The sequence below is a fragment of the Asparagus officinalis genome, chromosome 6 (assembly GCF_001876935.1).
Source record: "Asparagus officinalis chromosome 6, Aspof.V1, whole genome shotgun sequence".
Lineage (NCBI taxonomy): Eukaryota > Viridiplantae > Streptophyta > Magnoliopsida > Asparagales > Asparagaceae > Asparagus > Asparagus officinalis.
In genome coordinates this window covers 72,744,285-72,754,244 of record NC_033799.1, presented here as the reverse complement: position 1 = coordinate 72,754,244, position 9,960 = coordinate 72,744,285, and the positions used below count along the sequence as shown (strand labels likewise).

The 9,960-nt window shown below is 33.1% G+C and overlaps 1 protein-coding gene across 1 annotated transcript in view; it reads left to right on the top strand.

The window, feature by feature from the left end:
* LOC109846503 (trafficking protein particle complex subunit 8-like) overlaps positions 1–9,960 on the top strand; it is a 37,432-nt gene that overhangs the window by 16,037 nt on the left and 11,435 nt on the right. The window contains 6 exon segments of the mRNA XM_020415771.1: positions 1–60; positions 62–211; positions 317–414; positions 500–623; positions 704–811; positions 1,436–1,580. The exon segment at positions 1–60 is cut by the window's left edge and continues 81 nt beyond it. Of these exon segments, the coding sequence (XP_020271360.1) occupies positions 1–60; positions 62–211; positions 317–414; positions 500–623; positions 704–811; positions 1,436–1,580 (685 nt within the window).

The window sequence follows — 9,960 nt, the reverse complement described above, 5'->3', positions numbered from 1 at the left end:
CTAGTGAGGTACTTCAAGAATCAAGAGAAGAAGGCTGTATTTGGTTCTATCTACTTCTGACAGGATTTGTTTTTCTTAGGAACCTTCTTTGCATGCAGCTGTAATGCTTGAACAGGCATCATACTGCTACTTGTTTTCTAGACCACCTATGCTACGCAAGTATGGATTTCATCTTGTTTTGTCTGGTAACCGGTACTATGTATCAGATCAGGTATATCCATATTTTAGTTTAACTTTTGCTGGGTTAGTCTACTTGGTAGTTCATAAGTGAGACCTTGTGTATTTTTCATGCTGGCATGCAACTTATCCAATGCAGAAACCACATGCAATTCGCATGTATAGAAATGCACTCTCTGTGTACGAGGGACATGCTTGGAAATATATCTGTGATCATGTTCATTTCAATGTTGGAAGGTACTGATAAACTTCTTGTTTCTGTTAAATGCTTGTCATGTCGTAATGTGTTTGGGGAATTTACATTCTCTAATTCATGATTCAGGTGGTATGCTTTTCTTGGAATTTCTGATATTGCTATCAAGCACATGTTGGAAGTTCTGGCATGCAGCCATCAGTCTTTGGCGACACAAGATTTATTCCTTGGGGAATTTTTTCAAACTGTTGAGGTAGGCTAACATTTTCTTCATTTACTCTCTTCATTCGACCAGTTTTAAGTAATAGTAACATAACGGCTGATGTATATTAGCATACGGGGAAAACCTTTGAAGTTAACAAGCTCCAATTGCCCGTGATTGACATGTCCTCTTACAAAGTTATTTATGAAGATCACCGGACTTATGCGTCATCTGGAGATGTAAGTTGATTCTCTTTGTTATTGATACTTCTATACGCATGTATGTGTTTGTGTGTGTGTGTGTATGTAGGTGTGTGTATGTTATATTATATTCAAGTATAGGTGTATATCTATATGTGGGTGGCGGAGTAGTGGTTATGAGTTGCCAGGTCATTTTGATAAATTATCTACCAAGAGATGGAGGGTGATGAGACCAGCACATCGAATGTGACACGTAGGGTGGGCCTCACCTCTAATCCGTCTTGGTAGCTCATAGTTAAATGGGCTGCCACCCTATACCCCATTTTCACTGTATTTGTTTTTATGTTTAATTGTCTGTGTGTATAGTGTCTACATGTGTCTCTCAGGGAAATAACATGCTACCAAGGTTTTACATGCGAGTTTATCATATTGTATCAGATTGGTCATTTGCTTTAGAAACAGCCATACTCTATTTCGGCATAATGAGTGATGGAAAGGGAAATATAACTCTCAGCATAACTGCACATTGCTTCCCTCAATATTACAATCCCATCTCGCTGCCATGATCTTCAGCCTAAATTTAATTTTCCTAAAATATGTGGATGGTAATTATTAAATTGTCATTCAGTAACATCTATACGACTTTTTTCATCATCCAACCAGGCTAATGTGAAAGAAAGCTTGTGGCAGTCTTTAGAGGAGGACATGGTTCCATCTGCATATACTGTCAGATCTAATTGGCTAGAATCACAGCCAAAATTTTCCCCTTCGAAGATGTATAATGAGTCTCATGTTAGCGTGGTAGGAGGTATGTTTTAAATTCTCACTCCAGAGTTTTTTTAAATTATAAAAGCATGCGCCTGGCTTATTTCACTTTTATAAGGACTGGGGTATAGACTCGACAGGTTGTGAAAATGCAATATATTGATGCATAATGGATATGTCATTAAGAGAATTATTTGTAAATTTATATATAACATGAAATTGTAAGGCTGTAACAATTCAAAAAACACAGTTAGTCCTGTGATATAAAATAGTCCCAAGTTACATAAATAGAAACCAACATAATTGTTATGGATATGCATCTATAAATAAAATGAAATCATGAACCTTTAATTTATGCAAGCATTAGGTTTTTAATTTCTTAATTTTAAACTTGTCTCGGTATGCAGAATAGGAGAATCTGGCAACCATCTGCCAATATCCAAGCATCAGGTATGTCTTGGATATAGGTACTTCTCGTTGGTTGAAGTATCCGACAACATACCTTGACCTGCAGAAATAGAAAAATACCTTTGCATGTCTAGAACCACTGTCACTGCGGCTTAGTTAATTTGTAGTTTGTAGGCATGTGTCCTTGAGTTTGAGTCTGCTTACTAGTGAAGAATACTTCTTCAGCTTACTGGTTCCATGGATGCTTTCTCTTGAATTAGCACAAACTAGTCTTTAGGCCTGTGCAAAGCACCAGTCTCATACTGTTCAGGCCCTAATTTTGACAGATTAGCATTAGACTTGTGCAAAGCACGGCCGAAGCTTAAAAGACCTATGAAAGAGTACAATAACAATGATGTTATATCTTTTGGTATTTTACATTATAAATTTACATTGTATATAAGTTTATAGACCTAAACAACTTGCATTTCAAATGAAGCATAAATCAAGGATGAAATAACAATAATCATGAACAAAATTATAATTGAGTAAATTAATTATTAACTCAAAACAATACAATATTTATGTTTGATAAATTGTTTGTAAATTGAATAAATAATGATCTTATGGGATCATGACCAAGTCTTAGCTTCAAATCAAACTCTTCATTTGCCTCCTTTTCATGTTCTCTACCTTGGATGCGCCTGCTATTATTATTATGATCTCCATGCAAGCCTAATCCAAGGTTCAATTTAGCTATTAACTTGCGAGAAATATAAAATGCAAGAGATACAAAACCATAAAAACTAAATGTTGTGAAGTATAGCAAAATTAAGAATGCAGAAGATATATATGAACTGATAGTGGCCAAAAACTCTAGCATGGAGAACCTGCAACTTGAATTTCAAAGGTAAAGAAGGATGTTGTCACAGCTACTGAATCAAATAAAAATAGAAGATATAAAACTACTTCCAATCAAAACTCAATCTAGATTTCTTCATCACTTTGACACTTAAAAATAAAAACTAAAGCAAACCCATAAAATGCAAACAATTAGTTTTTTTTTTAAGAAAACATATATTTCACTACTTGCCAAAGCCATGAAAATTTAACATGCGAACAATAAAATTATCAAGTTGACTAAGAAAACATTCATGAAATTTTGACTCCTTAAGATTGTGAGGTGAGAAGAAGTGAGAAAAAGTTCAAAAAATTATTAAGTTTGACTTATAAAATAATATTGAGAGTATAACCTCATGTGATTTTCATCAAGCTCACTAAGAAAAGGTACATAGGAGACCGAGGTTTTAAATATCAGATGTCGGGTTCATGTCGGACGGCTGAAATCCATGTCGGATAGCGGAAATCGGGGATATATCGGGGACATGGACTAAATATTGGATTGTCATATCGGGTGATGCGCATATGTATAATATCATGTCCTAAATGTAATCTAAGCATTCCTAAATTCAATATAAACATACTTCCGACGAAGAAGGGAAGAGAGAGGAGAAGGCGACGCCGGAGAGGATCGATTCCGATGTCCAGGGAGGAAGCGTCGGCGATGGCAAGGAAGCAAGAGAGTGAGAGACGAAGAAGAGGAAGACGGCTGATGGGTTCCCAGCGCGTTTGCCCTAATTTTTTTTATGTTCGGGTTGGTTTCTCTTCAATCTGGTGACCCTTAACAACAGAACTGGTCAATGGATTTGGGTTTTCATCACTAAACCCAAACCCAATAAGCAAAAATAGCTCTAAACCGATAACATGGCATATCGGCCGATTTTTCAAAGCTGAAAAATCGGCCGATATGCCCGATATATCGCTGACATATCCGATATTCTTCTAAAAACCGACATTCGACTTAAAAACCCCCGACTCGTGTCGCTGGCACCTTCAATCCGACATATCGGCCGACGTTTAAAACACTGTAGGAGACATAGATTAAGGATATCAAATGAGGAAGATCAATAATCTCTACTAACAGAATTCATAGGAGGCATAGATTAAGATATCAAGTGAGATAGATCAATAAGCTCTACTAAGAGACTTCTAATTGAACATACTTGCTCAAACTACTATAAACTTTAAGATAAGTAAAATACTCAACCATTTTTCTTCTGAAGAGCATGCATTTGGACTACATTTGAACTCTGAAGAGCAAAAGTCTATTCTGGTCAATCTGAATATAACATGACCTTCTTTACCATGCATTCTATATATCGAAATTTATCATCCCTTGATGCCCATAAGGGTTGAGAGGAAGTCACCAATGACCAAAAGTTCTTACACATTTTTATTATTTTATTAAATAAGAGAATTACCTCAATAAATCCTCTTTTGAATACAACAATCCAATAGGTAAAAATAATGAATACTAATTGTTTTGCAAATAGAATGAGCATTGGGAAATAGGCCAAGATAACTATTATATTCATAATTACCCCAAATACATGTTTATATCCCCTTCTAATCTTTCTAGTTCATAGCATGAGGCTACTTGCATTTAGGACATTGAATCACATACTCAACTAAATAATCGATAATAAGAAATGTTAAACTTCTAAAATTTTATAAATTTATGTTCCGAATATTGATTCACATATTCAACTCAGTGTTTTAAATATCGGCCGCCATGTCGGACATCGCGGCCGATATTGCGGATTCGGAGCCTAGCCGTCACGAAATTGTTGAATTTAATGCGTATGGCGTTTTTGAGGTCATGTTGGGGACATGTCGGAAAATAGCGGATATATCGGACGACATTTCGGCCATAAAAAATCGGCCAAAATTCAGAAATATCGGTTTCACATTAACATGTTGAAATCATATGATTTGCAATATCTTTCACCTTCTGTTTATGTAAAGTTTCACACTACCCATATGGGTGCTTGCTGTAGGCTTTAATTACTTGTTATTGCATGTGTTTTCTTTATAATGGAAGGCTATAAGAACACATGAATTTATTTGTATTAGTTGCACATATACTTCGGTTTTACTAGTTTCTTGTTTGGAGAAATGACAAATATATAATAAAAATCCTGCAATTGTTAGTCGATGCAGTTAAGTAGTTTAGAATAGCAATTACGAGTTTAATTTTCAATTTCAGTAGAATTTTTTTTTTTGTTCCTACTAGTATAATGCACGCGCTTTGTATGTGAACATTTTGTTTTGTAATCTTTTTCTTTGGAGTGTAAAATTATGAAGTGACTTTTATAATAACATAAATTCTTAAATTGAACAATTAATAAATCTTTACATTAATAAATAAAGTTGTGTATAAAGAATTGTATTAGTAATTTTTATATTCTAGATAATTATTATACTTTAATAAGAATTGTCTAAACATATGCAGTTAAGCTGTTCTAGTGTCTATTTGGTTTTCTATGCAAAAGCAAAAACTTGGTGGTTGCTTGTGAAAATGAAGACCTTCTCATATGTACTTTTTCATATGTTTAGACAATATAATTATCAAGTATGTGAAGATTCCATTTATGATATTATATCAACCTATCCGATATGGCAATCCGATATTTTTTTCATGTCCCCCGATATATCCCCGATTTCCGCTATCCGACATGAATTTTGGCCGAGCGACATGAACCTGACATCCGATATTTAAAACCTTGATTCAACTAACTGATGGAGAGTAAGAAATGAGTCTACATTAGATCTAGTTGAAGGTACCTTTGCTGACATTGTCAGTGCCTATGTCACTTTCAAGGTTCGAGTGCTAATCCATGATTAGTGATGTAGACCCTAGTGCAACTTAGAAGCGAGACCTCCTCGATCTCCGCCCTCGCTTACTCTTCATTTCTTGTAGATGACTTGAATCACAGCTCCTAAAGTCAATATATAACAAGGCTGAGACATGACAAAAACATTGATTATATTTTGGAATTTTACTAATATTCATCTAAACATTAGTTTGTTATAAAATACCATCTGTCAACGAACAATGCATTAAGCCCAAAATTTCTCCATTCACAATGTGTGGCTTGATGAGTAGAAATCCTAGAAGTTTTGGCGCGGGCATGCACACTGCTTGATGGATAATATTATAACCACAGATACAATAGAACTTGCTTACACGTACGTACCTTCAAGTTGGTTGTTTCTAGTACCTTTAACAATCTAAAACTCTCTTCTACAATATGTTTGAATGGGTACATGATCATACCCAGCTACTATATAGAATATTCTACTATGATAATGAAATAATTTTTGTAGCCAATTATTCGTGGAAAAGATATTAGGTACATGACATTCTTTATTGCACGGGCATGAGCACTGCTTGATGGATAATTTTGTAACCACAGATACAATAGAATTCGCTTACAAGTATGTTCCTTCTAGATGGATGTTTGGATGTTTCAAGTACCTTTAACAATTTGAAACTCTCTCTTTCTATTTAACATTTCTAATAATTTTCGATGGAGTTTCAAAGTAGAGATTTCAACTCTGATAATTTTTTAAACACAATTTCTTACACAAATATTTTCCTTCAATGTATCCAAATCACTGTTTATGGTTCCATAAACAGAAAGAACTCTACATTTTATAAATAAGTTCCTTCATGACTTCTCACACAGACATATTCTTTAACATGAACTCTTTGGCTTGAATTATAACCTCATGGATTAAATCGTGATCAATATAAGCAAATTAAAATAGAAACAGAACGATTAAATTCTGTGAACTAATCTTACATTAAAAGCGGAGCGAAATTTCTTCAATATAATTGAGACCATAGACTCCTCTGCATTGCAGTTAGCGATCATCGCTAAACCTAAAAAAATTAATTTTTACTTAAAGGAGAAATGCAAACAAAATATGCACGACACTAACTGTAGGGCAACATTATAAAAAGGTTGGATTCGAACATGGAGAGTATGTAACTGCAACATCTTAAAATGATATCAGAAAAAACAATTTACCAAAGACATAATAGATTTGAGAAATTTTTTTGGGTAAAAACCACAAATTTCCCTAGTTGTAAATTGATTAACTTCTGATCAAATCTTTCTCATATTGAAAATTAGACAACAATGAGACTGTAAAAGTAAAATTAGACAACCAAAGAGAATAATAAAGTATAATTAGAAAAGGATCACAATTCAAAATAAAGTTTGTAGCTTCACCACAAATCAACAACAATTTGAATGAACTAATTAGTTGTACCCTTAACATTAGAGAGATGCAACAACGAAGTGGAGGAGCCCGCTGACGATGTCAGAGAGAGCAAAGCGAAATACATAAAATAACATCAGAATTATGTATCAAATAGCACCTTAACCAAGAAAAATACCTGTATGCACCCAAAATAATACAATGTGATTTAAAAAATTTAGAGCTGCACATAACTAAACAAATCTCCACCCTCAACCATACATCTGTTCACTTAGCAAACCGTTCCCATTCATCCAAAACCCACTTGAACTCACAGATATCCTACTTCCATGCTTTCCCCAAGCCAATGCTTGAATTGATTTAATAAAAAAAATTATTACTTATTAATTACCGGAAGTTAAAAGATTAGAGATATAATAATTAATCAAAACATAACCCTATATAATGATATTGTGATTAAAAAACTGATAATGGTTAACAAATGAATCTGCAAAATGGATCCATGATTACCTGATTCTCGGTACCATATGTGAGCAGAACTGTAGAGAAATTTCACTACCCGAGCTATATGTGTAGTTGAAATGAAATAATATCAATACAAAAGAAAAAAATCTAACACTGGGAGGGGAAAACGTCACAAAAGATCATACCTAAGGAAAACTTCTTTAGATCCATATCTAAATATTCAAACACCAAATATAGCAGGCTCCCATTCTTATCCACATGCTCCACATTCAACAATCAACAAGAAAACCCCCAATCAAGCAACCATTCAAAGTGCCCCAAACCCAAATAATCAACCTAGGGTTTCAAATTAAAGATATCTAATTTTAAGGCTTGGGATAACAATCAAACCATAAATGTAAAATTAGACAACTGAGAAATCATACATAACTGAAATTAAATATTATTGGGTTTTTGGGGGAGAGAGGTTTACCTAAATATTGGGGTTTTAGGCTTTTAGCCATCATCATCGTCATTGTCACAAGACAATGGGCTGAGGACGAAGGCGATGGAGGGATTGCGCAGCCTGGGTGAGAGCGAGAGCAGAGAAGGGGAAGCGTGTCGTTGTCATCAGCTTCGGACAAAACCCTAGCGAGGATTGAATGAAAACCTTTGAATAATCAAAACCTAGAGTGGATTGAAGAAAAACCTCAGATTTGAATGAAATCACTTAACAATATTTGATGAAATCAATGCTGAATTTAGAATCTTGGTGATGATGGTCGGGGCAAAAGTGGGATCGGAGATGGAAGAAAAAAGGTGAGATTTTAAGAAAGAAGTAGAAAGAGAGAAGTGGAGCACAACTGTCCACATAGTTGAGGATAAAATATTAATTTTCTTTTGCAAATTAAATTTCAATACTTAGAACATGAAAACCGAATAAAATTTCAAAAAAAGGCTAAAATACTTGTAAAATATAGAAAATTGCTGTAGCATGCATAATGTTTTTAAGGTTCTGCTTAGATATGAACTAGTATATGACATATAATATGCATGTTTTACAGAAAGAATTTCAACTAAGGCACATGTATGAATGCATCCTATTGTGATAGGTTTAACTACTTGTCATCTAGTATGTGAAAGCTATCATTGTGTTAGCATCCCATATTTGTCATGATGTTCTAGACCTTATGCCTCTTCATAATACTAGACAGCTCAGAACTTGATCAAACTTGTTCAAGCTATGTGAATATCTTCTTGAGTAATTCATTAAAGGGTGTTATTCGTTCCGAATTTTTGAGTACGACTAGGACAACTATTCATTAATCCAACATTCTTGGATTGAGATAAGGAATAGAATTATTTAATTTAGAGCATTGGATTCTTGGATTGGGTTTTTAATTTTTGAGTAGAGTTCTTTAACTTTTGGCTTGGATTATTTGATTGAAGGTAGAATTCTCGGACTAAATTTTATGGACTATTTTAATTCTCGGACTAAATTTTGAGTAGAATTTGGACTATTTTAATTAGAATTTTAACATTATATTAATATGTTAAATAATTATTATTATCAAATATAATTATAATTCATTTCAAGAGTTACCCTCATTTTGATAAGGAATAGCACAACAAAGAAATATTATAGAAACTAGAATTTTGACATTTGCAAATGCGTGTGAGAAGAAAAAACGTATCGGAGTTGAAACTTTTAATTTGAGGTTACACGTTCAAAATCTCATTAAAATTGTGAGTTTACATTCATAATTTATATAATTTATATGTAGTAATTTATTGATTTAGTAGTTATAAGAAAGAGAAATCCACTTATCTTAACAAAATATTTGTAAAAGAAAGTTACTGTTTGAAATTACTTTTTATAATTACCACTATATTACATAATTACTATATTTTTATAATTGTATTAAGATATATTTAATTCCTCCAAATCCATTGTTTTTAATTACTTTCAATAACTTTCATATATAATAAATATTGATATGAGGTATATTTGTATAATATATATCATGTAATGACATTTATTATTGTATTTAAATTAAAATTATATAAAAGAATTATATTTAATTACTATAATAGAATGGATGTTCTATTAAAATCCAAGATGAGACCGAGAAACCCACAAAATTTTCCTTAGACTTTTTTAGTTCTCAATTCAATAGGAAGATATGTAGTTGGATTGGCATATGGATTTTAGAACTCTAATCCTAATTACAATCCGAAATAAGCAATAACATTAACATGTTAAATTTAAATCCAACTCCTAGTCCTAAACGAACGACACCTTGTATTTAAATCCAAATCAAGTCCTATACGAATAACACCATAACACCTTAAATTTAAACCCAAAATTTAGTCCTAAATGATAACACCTTAAATTTAAATCCAAATCTAAATTCTAGTGCTAAACGAAAAACGCCTTAAATCAAAATCCGACAGAAAGTCTCAAT